Raw genomic sequence first — 26,178 nt, forward strand, 5'->3', positions numbered from 1 at the left:
TCTAAAATGGCGGCTGTTTACTAACGCCGAGTCTGTCATTTCGCATGTAGTTCTATATGCATGATATATCTAGGCGTAGATTGTAGGCTGTCGGCTACAGTCAGGAAATATTTAAGCCACCTAGCCTAGCATCGCGTTTGCAACAGCGTCACAACAAACACTTCGCCCTCCGTGTCTTTGACTTTTCTCACGCCATTCAACCAACGTAGTAACGCACAGTAACGCTCATTGTCTCGTTGTCGAAACGGTCACAAAATCCGAACGGAGAAAAAAAAACGTAATGCACGAAAAACGCACAGATTTTGAACGTACGGTGTACACATTTGTAAATCAGTGCTCACTTGTACAAATTACGCCGAAACCGTACAACTTGACAGGTATGCATGACTAATGTGGTCAACAGATCAACAATCTGCTTTAGAGCTACCACACCAAAACATGTATGAGAGGGAAACACATACAAAACGTATTTTGAGGCAATGAAAAGGGAATAAAAGACTTAATAAAAACACAAATAGTTAGTACTCGCAGCTTTTAACCGATGTGCGGATGTGTTGGACGTCTTGCCACGTAGAAGGAATTGGAGTAACCCGGTAGTGTTTGTCTAGTGACCATGACAATTTACGTCATCACCCCGAGTGTCCATTGCGCGCATAAAACATGGCGCAATTCGTAGGTCAAAACATGTACACGTGGAATTGTTGTGCATACAGTTACCATATATGCTTTCCTTAGAGTTAGTCACCTGATAGGATAACTTCTGCCTCGTCAGCCTTTCCTTTGTCCTTGGCAATGTGGCCTCCATGTAGTCTATGTATTCTATTCAATGTTCTATGTTGCTTCCTTCCTAACCCCTCCCATCCTATTGTTTGCCCCTGAATAAAGAAGGTTGCTATCACAAACGCTGGGGGGAGCAGCTACCAACCACCACAAAAGCTACATCGACTTTAAAACTAACATGAATTTTATATGTTTTTAAATTAATGGCAAAATTATACGTGTTTGTAATAACATTTTTAGTATAAGACAACAATTGTGGCTTACTAGAGCCTATAGGTCTTTAAGTCCGAGGTTCCCTTTAAGATTTGGAGTCTATGGTGATTTTAAATGTGCATAAAAATGAAGTGGGAGTGTTTGTCCTACAATAAAATGTGTCAATTACAAGTTATCAAAACTACTGAAGGAATATTTAAGATTTTCAAAGTTTTGGAGCAAGACAATTGTAATTTTTTATCATTTGGTAGGTATTTGATCAAATAATGTGATTTTATGTATAATGTGAGTTCATCTGCTATATAGATCAGATACTGCAGTCTTGAAGAATGTAGTTTATTATTGCATGAATGATTGTGTATATAATTCAATTGAATAAACACTGTTTTCGCTAACAAAAATCCATAAACTGAGTTTAAGAATAACCTTTATTGTGTACAATGGGAGGAAATTCAGTACGTTTATTCCCACGCGGCAGAGACAGATCACTTTCATAGACATGCAAAAAAAGGGCTTGATCTCATTTTCCTGGTGCCAGTGCAGATGGTGTTTCATTTTTTTTTTTTTTTTTTTTTTTAAAAACAATGATTTAGTTTTTTTTCCCCAGCAGTGAGTCAAACTGCTATTGAATCAAAACACTGGAAAATGTTCACGCTTTCGTATTCATATTTGCCCAATAAAGTTGCACTTGCATTACTTATGCTGTGTTTGAAGCATTAAACCACTCAATAAAGTTAATTACATCTACATCCTGATGAAGAATGTCCTTTTATCTTATCTTACTAAATTGCTTGTATTGGATTGTAAAGGGAGATGAGAAGGGAGGATGCTTGAAAAGTACAATGGTATGGTACCTCTACTTACAAAAGTCTCTACATATAGAATTTTCAGGTTAAGACATGCCACAACGGGAATATATTTCCCCTTGTCACGGAAGAAATTTCAGGATACGAAAGGCAAAAATACAGTATGGCTGGTACTTGCAGCTCTCGGAGTTTACTGAACGTAACATACTTATAGCTGCTCTGCCATTGGCTATTGCCTAGCACTCCGGGCATCCAATTGGCCAAGACGGACCTCTACTGTATATGTACAGTATGTGTGTATCCCAGCGTCCTCTTCATTCGCCCCTTGTGTTCCGAGAGCTTTACATGAGTGTATTGACTTTTATTCTATCCTCTATTCGTGGGTTTTTATATTATACACAACTCTGATTTATGTTTTCTTGTGCAATAATCTAATTTTAAGATGCATTTGTTACATGTTTTGATGCATTTTTACGCATTATAAAAGATTTGTCTGAATTTTGGTGGGCTTGGAACGGATTAGGGCATTGAAAACATGGAAAACTCGTCTCAATTTACAGAATTTTCAAGTTACGAAACTACTTCCACAACCAACCGGGTATGTTGTCCCGGGCCTCAGGACCATAAGAGCCCCTGAATGACCCTTAATTAATTTTAATTTTAATTCACATAGTTCTTTTTTAATTAAATCACTGTCTGAGAAAATATTATGTTCTACTTGAAATATACTTAAAACCTTTAACATAGTAAATATTTCAAATATATATTTTTTTCTTTTTTTCCCACAACCCCCCCCCACCCCACCCGTCTTAGCAGAGAATGGTTTGAGCCCGCTCTGGCACACTCAAGGCTACACTACGTACGTGCCTTGAAGCAGGACATTTAAAACTGTCACTGTTATAAACTCTAAACATGGCGAGTCATCATAAATCGGGTGCGCAGAAAAGAAAACAAAAAGCAAAAAGAGATGAAGGTTATAGATGTGAACGAGAAAAAATGATTACGTTTTTAAAAGAGGGACAAGAAGCCAGAGAATTAGGGCTTCTTCGACGGTGATGTTGGTAAGTGGACAACAGCCGCTAACACTGACCGTTTAGATTCGTGATCACCGTGACCAAAGCCTGATTCCAGTCTGTCACCGGCCTCTTGTAGCCTATTGAGCGGCGGTATGACAAGACATGCTGCTTGCGCTGAGCCGAGGAGAGAGAAGGTGATGGGAGATCAGCGATATATGTTAGTCTGTGCTCTGACTTGGGTGCACGAGGCTGAACAGGCTCGGGTCCGGCGGCTGGATTTATCTTGGGTTCACAACCCACTGTGTATTATAGTAAACACTAATACCAGGGGCGTTACCAGGGGGGGCAGAGGTGGGCAGTGCCCACCCACGGAAGTCGGACACGCTCTGCCCACCCAAAGAAAACTGAATGTAGTACTAACAGCGGTCTGGGCACCGCGTATGGTATCCCATTCATATAGTACTGATGTGTTCTAAGTTTTAACCTTTGCGTTGTTACCTCCTCTTTCACCTTAAAAAAAAAAATGAAATGTTGGTTTTGTTCCAAGGGGGCGCTACACACATTTACGCATATTTTGATTTTTTTTTTTTTTTTTTATCAAGTTTTCACCATTCTTCGCATTCTGAGGGGGTCAAAGTAGGGCTCAAAGTGTCGGCGGGACAAAGAACGACTGCTAGGGGGCGCTACATCGTGTATTTGGAATTTGTCATTACACGGTATCAAAGATTGCACCTGTCTTGACCTGCCTGCCGATTTTGGAGCATTTTGAAGCATTCTAAGGGGGTCAAATTGAGCTCAAAGGGGCTGCGGAACAAAGAATAACTATAATAATAATAATAAAACCGAGGAACCACAATAGGTTACCTAAGAAAAAAAAACATTGTCACCTGCATGTCCATACTGTTCAGTTATGGATGTGTTCTAAGTCAAATAAAATCAAACCAAGTTTTATTTGTTTAGACCAAATCACAACAACAGTTATCTCAAGGAGATAACAAAACATGTTTTAAGGAGCAGTAGCCGGATTTCGACCTACTTGAGCATTGTAGTGTATGTATTTTTTTTTTTTTGCCCCCCCACAGGTAAGACTAATGCCCACCCACACCTGGCATCCTGGTAACACCTCTGGCTAATACGAATCCATTACCGTAACTGCACAAACGAGCAGCAGCTAAGCGTTTTCTTGTCTTTGCCAGTGACTGTAGCTGGAGGAGAGCGAGCCTTCAGTAAAATGAAAATAATAAAAAACTACCTACGCTCGGCTCCACCATATCACAGGGCAGGCTTGACAACCTAGCCATGCTCTCCATTGAGCGTGACCTTGCTCAAAAACTGGATTTCACTAATGTTATAGATGACTTTGCTGTCAAAAAATCTAGGTGCATCACTGTTTGAGGGCTTGATAACCCCAGGGATGTGGAAGGGGCAGGCACAGGATGTTCAGTTATACTGTTTTGTTGCTTAGCACTAGCAGGCAGGCAGGCATTGCACTCTCAGTTATATTGTATCATAGCCTACATGGGACAATAGATGGAAATTATTTATATTGTGTCACGTCACATTACGGTCTGTTAACTGTCAATCTCAAATTAAATAATTTGAAAATTTACACTGCCATTGCTTGCAAAGCATTAAAAGTACTGCGTATGTTGTCGTGACAAGCCGGTGGCAGGGGTGGGGTGGGGTTGGTGGGGGGACGCTTTGCCGGTGTAGCACATTTTGGCAGAACACCAGTTTTGTCCTACTCTCGTCTTGTCTCATCCCGTCTTTCCGGTTCATTTTGCTTTTGCTGCTCGTTTTGTGAAATATCGACAGTGCTGTCATGCTCATTAAGGTTCCCCTCAGGTTCAAATTGAAAGGGCTGAACAGATGGAATGTTTATGTTGCTAGTCATACTCTGGAATCCCGGCAGTGTAACTATGTGACGTCAAGAATAACGGCGAACTACTAGTTACTAATTTTACAAATCGTATAAAAACAAAAACATCAAGAGGGGTTTCAATATCAAATCTAACTCATAATGGCGTTTATCTTTTAAGAACTACGTCTTTCCATCCGTGGTTCCCTTTAAGACAGCTTTCAGTAATCAGCTCATATTCATCTATTTTACATTAAGAAAATGTTCAGATAAAATACATCAAAACAGCTGTTTTATATAAACCAGCAGTTTACTGTGTTTTAGGCAAGGCAAGGCAAATTTATTTATATAGCACAATTCAACACAAGGCAATTCAAAGTGCTTTACATCACATGAAGACCATAAAAATCACATTTAAATCAACACAACGTAAAAACCAAGACAAATGATCGCATTTAATCACAGAATAAAAATAAATAAATAAAAATAAAACAAAAATAAAAATAAAGCAAAAACTACTACTAATAATAATCATTGAAATCAGCAATGGAGATAAGCACAAGAGGAATAGAAGGCAGGTAGGTTGAAATATATAGACAGTTATGGATATGCAGTGCCAAACAAAAGCGTTTTTAGCCCTGATTTAAAGGAGCTAACAGTTTGAGCATACTTCAGACGTTCGGGTAACTTGTTCCAGAGGTGAGGAGCATAATAACTAAATGCTGCCTCACCCTGCTTGGTTCTTGTTCTTGGAACATGCAGAAGACCCGTTCCAGACGACCTTAGGGGTCTAGATGTCTCGTAGGAATCTTAACAAGTCAAGCATGTATTTTGGTCCAAAACCCTTAAGTGTTTTGTAGACGAGCAGTAGTATTTTATAGTCTATCCTTTGACTCACTGGAAGCCAGTGTAGCGATTTCAAAACCGGTGTAATGTGGTCCAGCTTCCTTGTATTTGTGAGGACTCTGGCTGCAGCATTCTGTACTAGCTGCAGCTTCCTGACTGATTTTTTATCAAGACCTGTAAATATACCGTTGCAGTAGTCCAATCTGCTGAAAATGAATGCATGCATAAGTTTTTCCATGTCTTGTTGAGTCAGAAGCCCCTTAATTCTGATTATATTTTTTAGGTGGTAATAAGCGGATTTAGTGACGAACTTTAGATGGCTATCAAATTTTAGGTCTGAGTCAATAATTACGCCAAGGTTTCTGACTTGATTTGTAGCTATAAGTGACATTGTGCTAAGTTGGCTGCTTATCTTTGACCGTTCCTTTTTTGGCCCAAAAATGATCACCTCTGTCTTCTCCACATTTAACTGGAGAAAATTCTGGCACATCCATTCATTGATTTGACGAATGCATTTACTCAGGGAGACTAAGGGACTATAATCATGTGGGGACACAGAAATGTACACTTGTGTGTCATCTGCATAGGCGTGATAGGAGATGTCATACTGTTCCATTATCTGAGCTAACGGAAGCATATAGATGTTAAATAAGAGTGGTCCAAGAATTGACCCTTGAGGGACTCCACACGTGAATTTGGTTCGTTCTGTTTCCAATTGACACAAGGAAATCTCTATCATGTAAATAAATAAATTTTATATCTGTGAAAAACGCAGGTAAAAATGATGTATCAAAATAATCTTTATTCAACATATTCAGTTTTACTAAATATTTTGAGAATGTCAAATAGGAATACAGGAAGCATCCAACAAATATGGGATATTTAAAACACAAACAAGGAAATGTGATTTGAATTGTCAACTATTCACATCAATATTTTGTACATCTCAAAGGCACATTTTAGTCGTGAGAAGTTGTACAGTGCGTATAAGCAACGTTTTCTAAACCACAGGTGCGAAAAAAACAAACCATCTTAACAGTATCTCCAATATTCACGGGAAAAAAACAAATACCCAAATACAATGTATTAAGAAAAATACAAAACACGTTTCCATGTACATATGTCAGCTGTTTGATTAAAGGTCCAACATTTTCAGTGCAAACCCATCTGTTTGTACAAACAAACAAAAAATGAAAAGAGGAATCGAGACACAGAAAAGTGAATCAGTCACAAGAGCGGTTGGATGCAAGAGAGTCAATCGAAATTTTCACACGAAAACAAAAGAAGAGCACTCGAGCGCTGCTCAGTCACCAAAAGGAACATGTTGAACAAAGTGCTTCTGGCTAAGGGGATTCAAAACTTTTGCAACAACACCAGACAGTTAACGTTAATGTTTAGTCATTCCTGAAAGCTCTGCTGAGTACAGAGTGAATTTCAACTGCTGGTTGAGTTAAACAATGAATTCTTAGAGAGACAGATGGGAGAAAAAAAACAAGAATTTTCCCATCACTTCTATGATTTTCTTTACATTTAGACGTGTGATTGGAATGAAAAGACCAGTTTTGTTTCTTCCTCTTAAACACGTTTTGAATTTCAGCACAACTTTTTGAGTAGAAGATGAGTCTGTCACATTATATATGGGGAAGAAAATTGTCAACACATTGAAAATCAGACATTTCTAAGCACCTCGCACTCGAATAGAGTGCGTTTATGTAAAGTTTATGCCGAAGTATCTGGTAGAAAGCAACACTTTCATGGAGTGATAAATCAGTGGCATGTTCAAATCAAAGCAAGTGTCACAGCATTGCTTTAAAATGTGTAACTTGAAATAAATTCCCTTTTTGAGTCTTGTTTTTGTTGTTTTAGAATTTGAAGGGTCACAAAATGCCAAACAAAACAGTGCTAAAGTCACAAAAAGAATACTTTCTCTGTGTCGAAACCAACTCACCAATGTCTTAACGCGCGCTCTAAAGATTGTAAAAAGTTAGAAACATACTTTTTTTAATCCAGAGAAAGAAGAGTCTACTCTTTCTTTTATTAGGTTCAGTGGTGAGAGCTTGTCAGAACGTGATATCTTGTCAAAATGATCAAAAATGGCTGGCGGTTCATTTTCAGAAAAATAAATGCGAGGATCCTGCCCAAGTGTAATTAAGTATTTCAGTATCATTGATGATCGACGTCCAATCCATTTGAACTGAAAAGGCTGGCGTCCGTTCATTCGCTGCCAGCCTTTCCAGTTCAAATGGATTGGATGTCTACTAGTAAGCAAAATGTGATTCCCACATCTCAAATTTTGATGAAAATCTAAACATTGATGGAAAAATTCTTATTTTTCAACTAGCATCCATTTTGCTCGACGTCCTCCTCGGCCACAACAGGTAGAACAAGATGGGAGATCCGGCTCCACAATCCGCCAAACTTGTCCGTGTCCATCTCGTTAAAGGCCATTTTACTGCTAGGGCCCACCAGCCTGTCTTTAAGATAGTCCTGAACCATCTCCTCGACAGCTCCGAGCTGCCCGCTGACCTCATCCCGAGGCAGCAGCACGGTAAACAATAGGAAGACCTCCTTGAAGGCGGAGTGTTCGTGGTCACAGTAACGATAAAAAATGAGGGTGGAGCCTGGCGGCAGCTCCTCCAAGCGGTGGATGACGGCCGCCGTTCGGTTTCCCCCGAAAGCCGCGCGTAGCTGCCCGTCGATGTCCAGCTTGACCTCGTCACTCTCCTGGCCGGCTTTGGCGGCTCCGTCCACGTGGAGAACGGAACTCTCGAGAGCAGAGGAGAAAGCGGCGGCCAGGCGCTCGGCGAGGCATGCCAGCGTCTTTTCAGCGCCGCGGCCGGACGTCAGGATCAAGCTGACGGGCTCAGTGGGCTGCGGGGTTTTGAGGTGCTTCTCCAAATGGATCCTGCTCCGCTTCCACAATTCGGGTCTTTGATTGCGGAAGCGAGTCTCCATTTCAGACAAGAGAGCCGCAAACGGCTCGAGCTTGACGGACCTGGTTGGAGCCACTGCTACTTTTGAGGACCTCTGGTACAGGGAAATCAACTTGTTCTTGCCCAACAGCAGCACAGCAGAGCTGAGCAGCAGAAAGACGAGAAGCAACCAGCAGAAATAATGAAGGAATCCTGAAAATACACAGGACCACGTTCACGTATGGGATATGAGTTATTTGAGCAAGGATTTCTTTGGCCTTTTAACACCACCATAAAGGATGGATTTGAACATAAGACTTCCTAATGATATTGACAGAACATGGGGCCGATTAATAAGGGGCCTGCATTGTTGGAGACAGAGTAGAATCACAGACAAAGAGCTTTTTTCATTGAAAATTCTTTTGAATAAATGCTTAAATCCCTGAATTCTTTATAGATATAGGCGTAAAACAGTCTCTATTCTTGGTTAAAAGCAAAAAAAACCTGCAGTTAGCATTTATTTTACGTTAAAATGTCGAAGTACGATGCTAGTCTGTCAGTCAATGTGGCGGCTGCCTTATGTAAAACGAGCTTTTCCGATGAAAATTCTTGTGAATAAATGCTTAAATCCCTGAATTCTTTATAGATATGAACGTAAAACAGTCTCTATTTTTGGTTAAAAACAAAAACAAAAAACAGTGCAGTTAGCATTTATTTTATGTTAATATGTCGAAGTACGATGCTAGTCTGTCAGTCAAAGTGGCGGCCGCCACATGGAAACAGAGCTTTTCGGGTTAAAATTCTTGTTAATAAATGCTTAAATCCCTGAATTCTTTATAGATAAGGACGTAAAACAGTATTTTTGGTTAAAAGCAAAAAAAAAACGTGCATTTAGCATTTATTTTATGTTAATATGTCGAAGTACGATGCTAGTCTGTTAGTCAATGTGGCGACCGCCTTATGTAAACAGAGCTTTTCGGGTGAAAATTCTTGTAAATAAATGCTTAAATCCCCGAATTATTTATAGATATGGACGTGAACCAGTCTCTATTTTTGGTTAAAAGCTATAAAAAAAAAAACAGGCAGTTAGCATTTATATTATGTTAATATGTCGAAGTACGATGCTAGTCTGTCAGTCAATGTGGCAGCCGCCACATGTAAGCAGAGCTTTTCCGGTGAAAATTTTTCTGAATAAATGCTTAAATCTCTGAATTCTTTATAGATATGGGCGTAAAACAATCTCTATTTTTGGTTAAAAGCAAAAAAACGTGCAGGCAGCATTTATTTTACGTTAATATGTCGAAGTACGATGCTAGCCTGTCAGTCAATGTGGCGGCCGCCACATGTAAACAGAGCTTTTCGGATGAAAATTCTTGTTAATAAATCGCTGAATTCTTTATAGATATGGACGTAAAACAGTCTCGATTCTTGGTTAAAAGCAAAAAAAAAAAAAAAAACCCATGCAGTTAGCATTTATATTATGTTAATATGTCGAAGTACGATGCTAGTCTGTTAGTCAATGTGCCGGCCGCCTTATGTAAACAGAGCTTTTCCGAGTAAAATTCTTGTGAATAAATGCGTAAATCCCTGAATTCTTTATAGATATGGACATAAAACAGTCTCGATTCTTGGTTAAAAGCAACAAAAAAAAAACTGCAGTTAGCATTTATTTTATGTGAATATGTTGAAGTACAATGCTAGTCTGTTAGTCAATGTGGCGGCCGCCTTATGTAAACAGAGCTTTTCTGGTGAAAATTCTTCTGAATAAATGCTTAAATCCCCGATGGACGTAAAACAGTCTCTATTTTTGTTTAAAAGTAGGTCTGTCAAAATTATCGCGTTAACGGGCGGTAATTAATTTTTAAAATTAATCACGTTAAAATATTTGACGCAATTAACGCACATGCCCCGCTCAAACAGATTAAAATGACAGCAGAGTATAATGTCCGCTTGTCACATATTTTTTGGTGTTTGGCGCCCTCTGCTGGCGCTTGGGTCCAACTGAATTTATGGCTTTCAGCACCATGAGTGAGCATGGTCTAATTGTTGAAATCAACAATAGCGAGCTATTAGTTTATTTTTTTATTTAATTTTTTTTTCTAATTTTAATAAAACGAAAACATTAATATAACATTTCTATAACTTGTACTAACATTTACCTTTTAGGAACTACAAGTCTTTCTATCCATGGATCGCTTTAAGAGAATGTTAATGTTAATGCCATCTTGCTGATTTATTGTTATAATAAACAAATACAGTACTTATGTACCGTATGTTGAATGTATATATCCGTCGTGTGTCTTATCTTTCCATTCCAACAATAATTTACAGAAAAATATGGCATATTTTATATATGGTTTGAATTGCGATTAATTACAATTATTTTTTAAGCTGTAATTAACTCGATTAAAAATTTTAATCGTTTGACAGCCCTTGTTAAACGCAAAAAAAAAAACGTGCAGTTAGCATTTATTTTACTTTAATATGTCAAAGTAATATTAGACACATTTTCGCTGAAAAACGATCAAGCGGCTTGTCAATGTGATCGGGGTCTAATGTCTTTACGTGACGTCTTAATTGATTTGGCTTCCCGCTGTCCGCTGCAAACATTTATACACACAGTAAACAGACTGGTCTTTCCTCGTCTCCTATTGCATTCTTTTCTGTGTGCTCTTATTCTTTTCAAAAATACTCCGCACACTCTGAAAATGAGAGCACCACTGCCACCTATTGAGTGGGTGTGCAAGCACACGTTAGTCTCCAATGGCAAAAAAAGTACGTTTCCCCGAGGTCACATGCGCCACCCCCGGCATTAGAAGTACTACTTGTTGTACTATTATACTATTTCATGTATGTTGTGGCAGCAATATTATCAATGGCCATAAATAGTGTCACTTTTTGTATTCAAAAATGATTTTCTCTATTGTTAGTGGTCTCAGGAATCCACTGTTTGTATGCTTAAATACATTGAGCAAAAGTCTTTCACAGAATTTACACCAGGTGTTGTGACTGTTGTCTGTCCTTTTAAAATAACTATCTTTACCTCGGGATGATCCCACAGAGGTTCTGCTGGTAACCACTTGTTTCTGTTTTTGTTCTGAGAGAGCGGGGGGAAAAAATGACAAAAACTGTAATATTGTTCAATTAAAACAGCTGAAGGGATTCTATGTAGGACCTGCTTACCTTTCTTCTTGTGCGAGATGGACTCCTTTCCAGTCGGAAAGTAATTGGCTCTCTGTCGTACCGTGTGTGATGTCACAGTGGGTGCCTGGACGCTAGGGTCATTGTGGCGATTGACTCTTGAAATACCTGTTGGAAAGACTGGCAGTGCATTTCCTATAAGAAAACCTCACTTTGCATTGCACTCACATTGCATTTAATTGTCAACCATACCAGAGCTTTTGGCTTTGGCCTCCATCTCCTGCTTGTACTCTGCCATGCTTGTGATCTTGTGACTCTGCACATTGTTGAAAGATCTCGTTGGTGCGCTAGGCTTTGTGAACTCTGTAGTTTCTTTGGTAGATGATACAACGACTGAAGACAATAAAAGAATAAGATAAGAATAACATGTTTCTACTGATTGCATTAAATACAGAGAGAAATGGGTCAGACCTTTGGGCTCGTTGACGTGTCTGTCTGTATTTTCACCTAAACGGCAGCGCTCGCCAAGCACAACGTAGGGGGACAATTTCGCAACCCCTGTGGAGTGAAGGAAAAAAAAAGTCGATTTTACTTTTTACAGGTTCTTTTATTTTCTTAACAAACAGGAGATGACGACACACAATTCGGGAACAAAAAAAAAGCAATAATCACCTAAGATACAGTGCCCTCCATAATTATTGGCACCCCTGAAAAAGATGTGTTTTTTAGCTTCTAATATATTTTTTAAATTCAAATAATATGGGACCTTAATGGAAAAAAAGAGAGAAAAATCCAACCTTCAATACAAGTGCATTCATTTAGTGGGGAAACAATCCCACATCAAGAAAAATTATTTGACATCAAATAATGTGTGTCACAATTATTAGCATCCCTGGTGTTAATACTTTGTACAATCCCCTTTTGCCAACAAAACAAGGTCTGGGGACTGAGATGGCCATGGGAGGAACTTGATTATGTGTCTGGTGAACCATTTCTGTGTAGATTTGGCCATATGTTTAGGGTCATTGTCTTGCTGAAAGACCCAGTGACGACCCGTCTTCAGCTTTCGGGCAGAGGGCAACAGATTTGGATTTAAAATGTCCTGGTATTTCAAAGCATTCATGATGCCATGCACCCTAACAAGGTTCCCAGGGCAACAAAAGTTAGTACACCCCTTAGAAACTACGTACATCCCTAAATGTCCAAATTGAGTACTGCTTGTCATTCTCCCTCCCAAATATCATGTGACTCGTTACGGGAGTGCTGTCAGCATTGCTGCAGAGATTGAAGAGGGGGGAGGGTCAGCCTGTTAGTGCTCAGAACATACGCCGCACTCTACATCAAATTGGTGTGCATGGCTGCCACCCCAGGAGGAAGCCTCTTTTGAAGACGGTACACAAGAAAGCCCACAAACAATTTGGTGAAAACATGTCAACAAAGCACATGGATTACTGCAACCATGTCCTATGGTCTGATGAGACGGGCGGGCTTTCTTGTGTCCATGACTATAGTTCATGACTGCACTAATCTTTCTTACTTTATATTATAACGTATGCATATAGTAGTATACTATAATATTAATGCAAGAATATTTTAATATTTAGCTTTTTTTTAAGAATTGTTTTGAATCATGTTGGAAAGGTGTCAGGTCACAGTGTTCCAAATCTGCTTACATTCCACTCTTTTGCACTTGTTAATGTTATCAGCATTTGACCTCATTCTTTATTTGTTATTTATTATTGTTATTTATGTGTTTATTTGTACTTTAATAAAGAATTTAAGTCTTCCTAAATGATTTGGTGACTTAATAAGCGTCAACAAATATTTAATTGCTCGGTTAAAAAAAAAGGAAGAAAATTATTAGAAAAGTCGACTAATCGTTAAAAAAACTCTGCTGACTAATCGGGAGAAAATAGTGTTTTGGGACAGCCCTAGTTAACAGTATAGTTTGATTAATCTGAAAAGTGTGAATTCCTAAATACACCATTTTAAAATCAAAGCAAAAGCAATAAATCACATTATCATTTTTTTTTTTCAATCAAGATTCCTATTTAGTTTGAGAATGTTAGGCTTGATTAACTCATGCTATCCTAAATTTAAGTTTCAAAACATGAATATAGTTTGGAATAGTTTATTTCCCATTTGTATTGTTTTCAAATTCACTATCTTCCTGACTCTATGATGTCAGCGTTGCTGGTCCCGGTCATCAAAAACAAAGCAGTGAAAGTGAGCAGCTCTGACAATTATAGACCCATCGCCCTTGCTAGTGTCCTCCCTAAGGTCTTTGAACTCATCCTACTAGAGAGTGTTAACGAATCAATAAGCTCAACGGATAATCAGTTTGGTATTAAACCTAAGCATGGCATGGATATGTGTATTTAGGTTCTTTTAAGAATTGGTAAATACATATATAAGTAAAAACTCCTGTGTGCTTAATAGTTTTTTAGACACTTCAAAGGCTTTTGACCGCGTGAACCATGGGAAGTTGTTTTAAGAAATTAAGCCAAGCGGGCGTTTCCAATGATATTTTAAGAATTCTGTCATATTGGTATGCACGCTAAACTATGCAGGTGAAGTGGGATGACTGTGTGTCTGCCACCTTCCACGTCACCAATGGGGTTAGACAGGAGAGCATCTTATCTCCTATTTAATTCAATTTTTATATGAATGATTTGTCAAAGCCTGTTAAGTAGGTGTAAAACTGGCTGCATGGCTGGTGGGGTGGTGGTGAACCATCTTATGTATGCCGACCACTGTGTGCTAGGTACGGGGAGCTACGTGATATAAAATATAATGATGCTAAGAGTGTCGTTATGATTGTAACATCAAATGAGGATGAAAATTGGGTCTTTCCTGAGTTTAAGTTGACAGGTCAAGTGTTAAAGTCCTGCAGTCAGGTGAAATATCTCGGCCATATGATCACCAACACGCTGACTGACAATGAGGACATATTTCGTCAATGTCGTTCTCTATATGTCCAAGCTAATATCCTTTCCCGTAAATTCGGTCAGTGCTCTGATGAGGTCAAGGTGGCCCTTTTTTAAGGCCTATTGTACACCCCTCTACACTGCGCATCTGTGGTCTAATTATAACAACGCAAGTTTCCAGAGACTACAAGTGGGATATACTAGTAATGATTCTCTTAGAATCCTGTTGAAAAATGATCGCGTTAACGGTATGCTTGAGAACGATAAACCGATACGACCTGATATCTAGTTTTACAGGTGAGAGGTACAGCTGTATCGATAGTAAAGTTACCATTCGACAGTAATTAGCCATTAAATATTCAATGAACCGATAGTAGAGATAGAATTCGGCTATCGCACCATGACCGCACGCATTATATAATATGGACAAGCACCACTCACGGTCGTGGTTGCCTCAACTTCCCATGCATTTCGGCAGAACCGCTACTAGTCGCTGTCATTACCTGATCGTTACGGGCGTGTCATAACAACACGAGACCTAACAAAACCACTGTAACGCACGCTCCGTAGCGTTTTCTTCACAGCCCAAAACGAAACTAGTAGTGGCAACGAAGCAACATGCTAAAACAATGGACAGTTTGAGCACCGACGCCAGCGACGTGCAGCGATTGATTTTCAACGCACCCAGGAAAACAAAAGTCGGACTTTGAAGTGAGGAAGGCAGCCAGATCTGTTCGCATGGGACAGAGCTAGTGTGAAGTGTGGAGCGGTCCAGAGATCTTGAGTTTTTAACCCTGAAAAATAACCCACTACAATGGTGGAAAGGGCAGCGCGACCCTCTGGAGATTTTTTTTTCCACGAAACGCAGTCTACTTAAACGTGAACATGTGGATTAGTTGATCTTCCTCAAGAAAAAATCTGCCCTTCAAAAAAGATATGGACAGTGATGAGGAATAAAAAATGTGGAAGCACAGGCATAAGTGAAATACTTTGCTGTGCATAAGGTTAAAGTAATGATTATTGACCTGTCCTGTCCGTCTAAAATGCCATGTTTTTATTCCCCCAATTATACCAGTGATAAAGCATAAATTATTATTTATTTCTGATAACATTGCAGGTTTAATTCTTTTTTTTCTAGCGCTCCTGCATATAATTAATATTTTTTGTTTGTAAGATGTTTACGTTGAAAGTTTGCACTTAAATGACTTACCTCTTGTGTTCAAAACACCAGGAAATACAGTATTTGAATTACTGCACTTTATTGTTGTCTGTCACTGGAGTTTTATTTTATTATCTATCCCATCCAACAAAATGACGGTCATATAGTAAGCCTTATTTTTTTTTCATAAAAAAATAAAACATAACATTGGTATGAAATTTTGTTGTTTAATTTTGCTGTTAGAAATGTGGTCTTTTTATAAGTTTAAAATACTGTACAAACACACACAACAAATGTTTACTATCGTATCGTTTTCACTCTGTATCGAACCGTATCGTTCTTAAACTATCGTATCGTATTGAATCGCTCGGCCTTACAAATGCATCGTTTTTTAATTGAATCGTAACCTGTGTATATAGATACATATCGAATCGGCTTCACGCCAGAGATTCCAACCTAGTTAACGGGCGGTAATTAATTTTTTTAATTAATCACGTTAAAATATTAGACGCAATTAACGCACATGCCCCGCTCAAACAGATTAAAATGACAGTGTCATGTCCTTTTGTTACTTCTGTTTTTTTGTTTTGTCGTCCTCTGCTGGCACTTGGGTGCGCCTGATTTTATGGGTTTCAGCACCATCCAAGAGCATTGTGTAATTATTGACCTCAACAATGGTGAGTTACTAGTTTATTTTTTGTTTGAAAATTTTACAAATTTTATTAAAACGAAAACATTAAGAGGGGTTTTAATATAAAATTTCTATAGCTTGTACTAACATTTATCTTTTAAGAACTAAAAGTCTTTCTATCCATGGATCGCTTTAACAGAAAGTTAATAATGTTAATGCCATCTTGTTGATTTTTTGTTATAATAAACAAATACAGTCCTTATGTACCGTATGTTGAATGTATATATCCATCTTGTGTCTTATCTTTCCATTCCAACAATAATTTACAGAAAAATATGGCATATTTTATTGATGGTTTGAATTGCGATTAATGACGATTAATTAATTTTTAAGCTGTGATTAACTCGATTAAAAATTTTAATCGTTTGACAGCCGTACTTTAGATGCTACTTGTCACGGTTTTGGAAGCACTGGTATATGTGTCTTTTAAAAGTGGGTCGCTAGGAGACCCAGTGTTGTGTACCGAAGTCCACTTGTTATTTTTTATTATTATTTATTTATTTATTTTGTTGGTGTTTGTTTTTTATTCTATTCCTGTGTTGTGTTGTTGTGATTTGGATGTTGAGTCTGTTAATAAAATCTATCTAATTTAATGAGGTTGTTGTTTGAGATTTGACAACAGCGTGCAAATCTCAACAAACAGTGTCTAATGAAGAACTTACCAAGAACTCCTTTTGTCTGGAAAGGACTCTGGGAAATAATTTTGGTTTGTTTTGAATGAATTTGAATGGAATCTTCCTCAGAATCCATTTCCTGGTCCTCATATTGGTCTTGTGCTGATTCCTGGCCAGCCATTTCTTTTTTATCACCGCTTTTATCACCAAATATTTCTTCTTCGTCCAGTCGACTCTTCTTGTTGGGGGACTCTAAAAGACAAGTTATGAACCATGAAAACACATTTTGGCAAGAGTGAACACAATACATCAAGTTGAATTGTTGTTGAAGCCAAAAGAAAAGTTAGCTAGCTCACCTTCATCTTCTGAGCCACTCTCCAGATTTTTGGATCCATTAACAATTGGGACAGAAGAAGAAGAAGAACCCATCTTATTTATTTCCCCTTTGGACCTCTTTATTGGACCTCTTGGGGTCACCTCAAAAATCAGCGCTTTACAGAAAAAGGATAATTATTTTTAAATAAACAACCTTTACTGGATTTAGTGTCTTCAACCACAATTAACTCTGTCAACATAAAGATGGATGTGCAGTGGCGAAAAAAAAAATAGTCGGGCTTGTGAAGCAAAGTAGGCTAGCTTGGTAAGCTAACGTCAATGTTCTAGTTTGTCAAACTTACTTTTTCCTGTAGTCAGCCGTCGAGTAGATCTTCTCGGAATTTCGGAGACCGTATCTTCAGTGCCGTCCGCATCCATTTTGGGTTTTAATCTAAGTCATGAATTTAAAAATGGGATCGAAAATCGTGCTAAAAGGAGACAGGGAAGAATTTCAGAGTACACCAAAACCGGAAGCGAAAGGTTACTTCCGTTGTGCTTGTCCTTCCAGGAACACTGACGTATTTTAAGTTCCACCTGCAAGAATATTTTCGCCAGTGACAGAAACGCTGAAGTGACATTGTCGCACGTATTTCATGGTAATGTGATTAGGGTGAGTTTATATTTTTAGAAAACCTTTGTTATTTACATATTAATGTACTAAAATCAGGTTTTTCATGGCAAGGCTGATTTATATCACAGCGGCGTTGTTAGCAAAGCTAGCTAAAAAATGTTGACTAACTGGTTTCAACATTTTGGTTTCGTTTTGTTGAGTTTTCTATTTGTACTTCATATAAAGCAATTTGGTCTTTTTTTTCCCTGGATTGTATATCTTTTACATGTAGATTTTCTAGCTTTAAGTCATCATTTATTTTTACGTGCTGGAGTCTCATCGTAGGGTGTTCGAAACGAATTGCTTTGAACTATGGACACTTCCAGGTTCACTGTTCTTAGTAGATCAATGTGCAAGTAGATTAATATAATATGACACGTAGTTGTTTCAATTTATACTTCAAAGGTACATTTATTGGTGTTATTTGAGTGACGCTCTGAAAAAGCTATGGAAGACCCACCAGACCCAGCTGGTGATTCCCAAAAGGATACAGCAGGTAATTACACAGTTAAAGATAAACATATTTAGAATATTGAGTTGTTTATAACATTGTATCCAATCTGTGAGCATAGGTATCAAGGATAAGGAGTCTGCTAGTATCACACAGCAACATCTTTCAGGTAAATGTGGTTTTATTATCACCCTTCCCCCCCAGCATACCAATCAACTTGCAACTGTACTTGTGATAGTATCAGTGGAACCTCACAGATAAAATATAAAGCCAAGGTGATGTCCATTTAAAAAAAAAAAAAAAAATCCAAATTTCTCAAAGCAAGTCATGGTAATTTCTAATGACGCACTTAATATTTTAAAACAACTCTAATTTCAGACTAGGGCTGTTCGAAATGATTATTTTTCTCCCGATTAGTCTGTTGACTTTTTTTAACGATTAGTTGACGAGTTTAATTTTTTTTTTTTTTTTTAACTAATCTTGCAATTAAATTATTGTTGACGATTATTAATTCACAAAAACATTTTGGAACACTTAATTTCTTTATTAAATTACAAGTAAACCAGGCATGAAAATGTCCGACCTTTCGGCAAAATTTGCTGTTTTGAATTAAAAAAGGGTGACCTACGTGAATTATGTAGATCCGAGGAGAAAATTTTCGGGGGAGGGTGGATTATGGGGGGTTTGCGTCGAGAAATTTTTTCATTTTCGGGACGCTTGGTATGCAAGCGGGGAAATCGGCACAAAGCCAAAAAAAGCGCACCAGAGTGGCCAAAACATTGACTTATTTCAACGAAACAAAGGAGGGTACACTGTTGTGTCTTGTCTCTTCAATGCAAAGCTTTGCTGCACGTCGACCGTAAATGAACACCTAAAGCGCCGTCATCCAATTGTAATTTTGGTTGACGATAGGAGTCAACAAGCTGGGAGATCGTAAGTCCATATTACTAACTAACGACATGTTTTATTGAAGTTGCTAAGCCTGTCGTGATATGCAATGAGTCCATTTATCGCACGGTAAATAAAAATGAGGGCAGTAATTTTCACGGTTGCATTTACATTTGTGCGTGCATGCTGATGGCACATGACACTCCAGTTCCTGTAACAGATGTTTATTGGTCATCAAAATGCCATAGAATTAAAGTTCAGACATACAAAATAAGGAAACACATCTATATTAAACACTGTAAACATTAGCATTGCTACATTGAGGCTAATGGGGAAAAAAGACAACCTATGTTAGCCTGCTATAAAACATTGGCAGTCTTCTCCAAAACGCAAACTTGCGGTTAAAAGGTGACACTTCAAACATGAAAAATCGCTGGTTAACAGCATTCGCAAATGAAAAAAAATTGATCACTGACACCACATGCAAAGCCAAAAAAAGCTTTTTTTGTGGAGTGTAAAGCTTACGGTTAGCGGTTTAGTGAACGTATTTCTGGTGAACATTTCAAAATAATGTAATGTTCGTCATATAAATAACGATTTCTAGAGTTAATCCCACAAACTTCAGAATTCAGATTCTACACTAAAATAGCTTTAAAATGACACCATTTATGAAAAATCTGATTTTATTAGATTAGTCGAATGACTAATGACTAATTAGTCGTTTCGGACAGCTCTAGTTGTACAGTGTACCGGAACATATTTCATGGTACTCGCAGGTTAAAAGTATTTAAAAAAGCATTGAATTTAGTTTTCCATTATTAAAGGTATTAAAAGTATTAAATTAGCTGTTGTAAGTCTGGAATTTTTTCACTGTGGTCTTAATTTTCAAGAACATCTCAGTGCAACCTAAGTTATATCCATGACGAAGGTTTTTTTTTTTTTTTTTTTTAATCCATAACAAAGATGATGCATAGAATTTTTACGATGCACTGCACTACAAATCGAAATGCAACCCGTGCGTGCCAAATCACCACAACCGGCAAAACGGAGAATCCACCCACCTCTGCATCGGGAATGCGTCTGTTTGTCGGTGGAACGAAAACCTTGCAGGCAGAACTATGGTGGATTCTGAACACCAAAACAGACCACCATTCATATACTTCAAATGAGTCCATTGGTGATCTGTTTCGGATATTACGTCATTTTTGGTCGGCATCGGCTGTTACAATGTTGGTCCACCATTCTTTCCATGCATATATTTTTAACTCTTTATTAACCGTCGACAGGATGGTGTGCTCGTTGACGCATTTACGACATTGATGACGTCGACTAGACGGGACAGCTCTATTTCAGACTGATTGAACTGATCAATAAAATACATTTGTTTGGTTTTATCATCCGAACTGTTTCCTGTGCAGATGACGAACAGCCTGAACAGTGCACTGTAGCTCCGACTGAAGAGTTCAGTCAAGGCCAGCTGGATGAGTCGAATGAGGAGAAAAGTTCCACCCTTCCGTCAGACCTCAGTGAGTATGTTGATGATTGTAGAGGTGCACAGAAAGATGACGACTTTGCTTGTGAGTGTTCCCTGCTTTCCGTGTTAGTAAGTTAAAGCACTATTGTACTTTGTAATTAATGCAATTCTTTTTTGTATAGCTAAGGATGGCCAAACAGAGGATGAGAAGGAACCAAAAGACAGCGTACCACCAATAGAGGGCGACACAAACCTCGATCACAAAGATGGCGCTAAAGAAAGCCCCCAGAAGGACTGTTTGCTCCCTAACAATGAAAAATGTGATGATCAACAAGGTGCCAAAAATTAATTCGATATTCTCTCCACTTTCATGTAAAAATTTTGAACATCTGTTTTCATTCATTCCTCTTGATTAGAATCCGTAATTCCGAATCCAGAGGAAGAAGAGGCCACACAAGTGCTGCAGGAAGACTCAATGGAAGAGCGAGGAGATGACCTGAGACCTAAAGTAGAAACAGTTGGCCCCACAAACCAAGAAACGCATCATTTAGACAGAGGTAACACATAATTAATTAATCCATTTTATTTAATGCTTATCCTGATTAGCGTTACACAAAAACTAGATTACACAAAATATAATATGTAACTGTTGGTGCCAGGATTAGCCATTGCAAGGGAAAAAGTGGGATGTCGACTTACTAATACTCAAAGGTGTTTTTTCTTACTACTGGGCTTTACCTGACACATCATTAACAGCTTGCGCACTCAGCCTGCACGTCCCACCCGTATCTGACCTGTCTTCGTTCTTCCGAGCCTATTGCTTACTAGGTGGTATCGCCTCTATACATGATGTGCTCTTTTTAAAGTAGTCTGTAAGAACTTTAAATGCTACTTAAATCTTCAATATTAAAATAATCAATCATGTTTTTGTATCACGAGTTTTTTTTTTTTTTTTTTTTTCCATTTTCTGTGTAGCGGCATTTTCTGAATAAAAAATACAAACTCTCATGCAGTACTTCAAAACAGTTTCAGCATTTAATGATACACAGATGTAGTCTGCATGTTCAACCAGCTGTACAGTACAGGTTAAGAAATGAAAAATAACCGATGACATACAGTAGTTAGGAAAACAACACCACAACGGACAGTTACAAAAGTTCTCCTCAGGCACATCCTGCCATGTTAGCTGCACACAACAACTGAACGCCGCTCTCCCACTGTTAGTCTTCGCCGTGTCGTTAAGCATAAATTTACGCCATTTTCGTGTAACATTATAAAAATACATGTGCAACTTGTTTATTCAGCACCTTTGAATAACATTGACAGTCCAACTGAATGTAAAAGAGGGCTTATTCACTGCTACAACAGCTTCGGTTGCAAATTCTGATGAGGGTGTAAAATTTGTCAGAACAATGCGCTTTGGGCGCAAGGCGGGTGTCCCTTGTTTCTATTTCTGAAAGGTGGCAACCCTACTTTTGAAACAGGTCTCAAATTACTGCGGCATTTCTTTCACTAAAAGACAATAAAAGTAAAGTAGACGATGCATCGCGATTCGACACGTGACGATTCGATTGCGATTCATAAATGTTCAAAAACGATGATTTTCCCTCATAACTTTATGACAGCCGCTCGTAGCGAAACGAAATTCAAGACACGTCTGCCGCCCGGACACCTTTATCAGACGCACACATAACGTTATGATGGATGCTGCCGGTTACTGAGCAAGAGATTTACTACTTTTCCAAAGACTGGAAAATAAATTTGTGTATGAGACAGGCAGGAAACCAGCGGTCACGCTTCTGTGTGCAAGTTATTTTTTAGAGCAAGAGGGGAAGAGAGATAGTTCGTTGCTCCTTTCAGTTACCCAGCAGTAGGTTCAAGTCGTGCTAATTGGAAAAAGTCCCTAGTGTTTTGCTAAGTCCCGTGTCCGTCTATCAGAGGTGAGTACACAAACCCTTTTGTACTGTTCAGTCTTTATTGTTGTTGTTTTTGAGATGTTACTAGTTAGCGCCGAGCGCTATGCTAATTAGCGACTTCGCTAACATGTATTTCCATGTCAAGCTGTGCGTTGTTTGGTGGTCTACATAAGTTACTCCAGATGCAGAACGTTTAAAACCAGGATTAAGTACAGCGTTAACACTACAAACATGCGAAATAGTACAGAAATCTGTGTAAACAAATTATATTGGTTAAAAGAAGTCTTCTTTCTAAAGACACTTTGGTTGTTTCCAGAAAATGTGGAATTCATTCCACCAGTGTAAATTTTATTGTAGTGTTGAGAGAAATAAGTACTGCCTTTGAAACAGTTCATGTTTTTGCACCTTTTTGTGAAAGAGTATCTCAAGGTCAGCTGTGTGTTGTATTGGCATGTTGAGAAATAAGTACTGCATTTAAAATGGTTAATGTTTTTGCACTTTCTTGTAAAAAATAAATAAATAAATAAAAGCAGTTTAAGGACAGCTTTTTGTTGTATGGGCATTAGGATATTTTAAATAAATAATGGACATAAATTTGTTTGGCTATTTTATTAATTAGTAATGTACGATGCATCGATAATCGTGATAACCGTGATCATCGTCAATACCATGACCATCGTTCAATAATCAAATCGTAGCACCCTGAATGGTAATCTAATCGAATCATGGGGTGCCTAAGGTGGCTCACCCCTAGTAGCAGTTGCTGTTGTAGCCTCAAACTCTTTGTGTTCGTTCACGTTTCGTCTTCAAATGTTTGATCAGGTTCGAGGTATTGAAACTGGCCGATTTAACTCCACCTCTCGAAACTTTCAGGCCGCAAATCTTGCATGCATCTTGCATTGTACTCAACGGCCGCCATTTCTCCTGGTTTGTTTTTCCTCCATATGAAAAAGCTGCCCCGGCATTGGTTAAGTGCGGCTATTGGCCCGCTCTCATTGGTCTGGAGCAGACCAATAGCGATAGCTGCTTGGCATGCAAGTGATCACATGTCATCACACAACAAAGAGTGTAGTGAGCGTCAGGAGAAAAAAAGGCTGCAGTCAAGCGTTAAAATACTGGACCGGTAAATGGTATCGGTGCCCCCTTTTTTGGTACTTGGCGATACCGATACCACCATTTCGGGCCGGATCGGCCCTGCCTGCTGTTACTGGTATCGGACGTCTATCGCTGTCATTGAGTTCTGTTACCATAAATAAATGTTTGCTTTGATAAAACTTGTGTAACAAAGTCTGCTACCTCTGTACAGGAAGAAGAATCCAGTTTGTCATCATCAGCGTAGTTTTGGTACTCGTCGCCACATTGGTGCAGCGCCATCTCGAGACGCCACCTCCCAACACAGGGCTTCCGATCGAGATCTTTCTCAGCCAGCTGAAAACTGTTGAGGCCCGCTTTCCCCACCAGCGTCCCGAGTTGTGGAGCCGAAGCCGAATCCACCTGAAGAGACACCTGGCGACGGCTCGGCCCAGCGAGCCCGTCAGTCTAATCCTGACAGCAGGCATCGGGAGCAGCGGGACGCTACGTTGCCTAGCCCATGACCTTGGCGCCGCTTTTTCCGCCGCCATGAATGGATCGGTGCTGCAGATTGACGGTGCGGGCAGAGCCGGAGAGGACAGCGACCAGGTAAAGCTGGACATCGACGGCCAACTACAGGGGGCGTTCGAAGGAGACAAACCCGTGGCGGTGATTCACCACTTCGAGCAGCTGCCCCCGGGCTCCACCCTTATTTTCTACCGCTACTGCGACCACGAGAACGCCGCGTACAAGAAGACGTTCCTCATCTTCACCGTGCTGCTGGAAGAAGAGGCGATACCCGCCGAGATTTCTTTAAACGCCGTGGAGGAGATGGTGGACGACTACCTACAGAGGAAGTTCCTCTCACACGGTCGTCCTCTAGCCTATGACCGGATGGACCTGGACAAGTACGGCGGACTGTGGAGCCGCATTTCTCATCTCATCCTTCCCGTTGCTGCAGAAGCTTCGACAGAGCACAAAGGCTGCTCGTGAACATTCGGATTACATTGGGGAATACAATTTTTGATGAGTTAGTTTTGATTGCTTTTTTTTAACAAATTTTTGGGTGTGGAATCAAAAGTTGATCTGTTTTTTTTTTATTTATGGGATCCCCGATTTCTGTAAAGATATGGAAAATAACGTGCGCTTGCTTGTTTCTGCATGACTGCAATATTTACCTAACCTTGTTTTTATGAAGGATATGATTGTTTGTGTACAAGCTAGTAGGTAAGCTAATGAGAAAATGACGGACTAGAAATAAAATAACTGCAATTTTTCAATCTTTATGCCAATTATAGTTTGAATCAGCATAAAAGTCCAACCCAATAGATTTTTTTTCCAATTGTTCCCCAGGGTTCTTTATGCATCTTTGGGGTGGTTGGTAGCCATTCTGTCACATTTGCTTGAAAAAAAAAAAACACAAATGAACTCCCGCACAGCTCCGTCAATGTTGACCAATCCTAATTTAGGCACAGTTCCAAATTATATTCCGTGTATAATTAATCCGAATTCTGTTTCATTTTTGGGGAGAATTTTGACATTAAGACCAAAAAACATCTGAATTTAATCAATCTGAAAGCTTACTTCCCAGCTGTGTTAAAGTACGAAAGTATGACCAATTCCAGGGTGGATGTGGGTTATGTGTGGATGTCTTGTGTTTCTGTAAAATGTAAAAAGAATTTATAAGATGATTTAAAAAGCAAGCGTTTATAACTATCAAAAGGAATTCTTGTAAAAATTAAGATGCATTTTTTTTTTTTTTTTAACCATCCCTGTTCCTATTAATAACAAAAGTAAACCATGTAATAGCTCTGTGCAGGATCACATCAGTTTAAAAAAAAATATATTGCATCAATCTGAACTCATGAGCTTCTATTGACAGCAATAGACATGCAGTCCAGTGTGAGTCAAACTGGATTGGAGGTCCAATGGCTGTGCACCATGATCTCTCAATACCAGCCATCACAGTTGAAATAGATTTGTCATTTTGAATGTCAGTAAATGAGTTAAAATCTATTCTGATTTTATCCGGGTCGTTTTTTTTTTTTTTTCCTGTGATTGCTCCCTGCATTGCAATACACAAAACTTGGACAATTCTCAGTCCGCCTCTGGCACTACTTAACGTGTTGCCTTAAACTATGTCATACAAAATTGTACTGTACAACCTCATTGTACATGTGCCTTCAATAAAATGAATACCAGGATTCTGCATCTTATTTCATTGCAGTACACTCCATTGCCATTTGGAGGGGAGCATTTAGCAAAGTCTCAGTTTTAACCATGGGTTAGAAATTTTCAGTTTAGGGTTATAATTACAACAAAATAAAGGCAACTTTTTTTTTTTTTTTTTAATGACTTTTTTCCCCCTGTCCTATTCAGCTGCTTGACACAGAGAATGGGAACATGGGTGTCCGATTGATCTGTACAGTT

The 26,178-nt window shown here is 38.9% G+C and overlaps 2 protein-coding genes across 4 annotated transcripts; one reads left to right on the forward strand and one right to left on the reverse strand.

The window, feature by feature from the left end:
- Positions 1 to 6,303: 6,303 nt before the first annotated feature.
- On the reverse strand, positions 6,304 to 17,843 carry LOC130919398 (torsin-1A-interacting protein 2-like). Of its 2 annotated transcripts, XM_057842049.1 has the most exons (8): positions 17,641 to 17,842; positions 17,320 to 17,454; positions 17,012 to 17,215; positions 12,044 to 12,130; positions 11,825 to 11,965; positions 11,615 to 11,752; positions 11,475 to 11,528; positions 6,304 to 8,644 (listed from the first exon to the last, which is right to left on the reverse strand). In XM_057842049.1, the coding sequence occupies exons 1-8, from the start codon at positions 17,714 to 17,716 to the stop codon at positions 7,857 to 7,859; spliced, it is 1,623 nt and encodes a 540-aa protein (XP_057698032.1). In that variant the 5' UTR covers positions 17,717 to 17,842; the 3' UTR covers positions 6,304 to 7,856. The 2 variants fall into 2 exon arrangements, with proteins under 2 accessions (XP_057698032.1, XP_057698034.1); XM_057842051.1 differs by lacking the exon at positions 17,320 to 17,454 and having other exon boundaries at positions 17,641 to 17,843.
- LOC130919399 (torsin-1A-interacting protein 2-like) lies at positions 17,813 to 25,946 on the forward strand. Of its 2 annotated transcripts, none has more exons than XM_057842052.1 (7): positions 17,813 to 17,948; positions 18,354 to 18,444; positions 18,521 to 18,568; positions 20,706 to 20,813; positions 20,944 to 21,096; positions 21,178 to 21,318; positions 23,984 to 25,946. In XM_057842052.1, the coding sequence occupies exons 2-7, from the start codon at positions 18,396 to 18,398 to the stop codon at positions 24,739 to 24,741; spliced, it is 1,257 nt and encodes a 418-aa protein (XP_057698035.1). In that variant the 5' UTR covers positions 17,813 to 17,948; positions 18,354 to 18,395; the 3' UTR covers positions 24,742 to 25,946. The 2 variants fall into 2 exon arrangements, with proteins under 2 accessions (XP_057698035.1, XP_057698036.1); XM_057842053.1 differs by having other exon boundaries at positions 17,870 to 17,934.
- The last annotated feature ends 232 nt before the right edge of the window (positions 25,947 to 26,178 follow it).

The sequence above is a fragment of the Corythoichthys intestinalis genome, chromosome 7 (genome assembly GCF_030265065.1).
Source record: "Corythoichthys intestinalis isolate RoL2023-P3 chromosome 7, ASM3026506v1, whole genome shotgun sequence".
NCBI lineage: Eukaryota > Metazoa > Chordata > Actinopteri > Syngnathiformes > Syngnathidae > Corythoichthys > Corythoichthys intestinalis.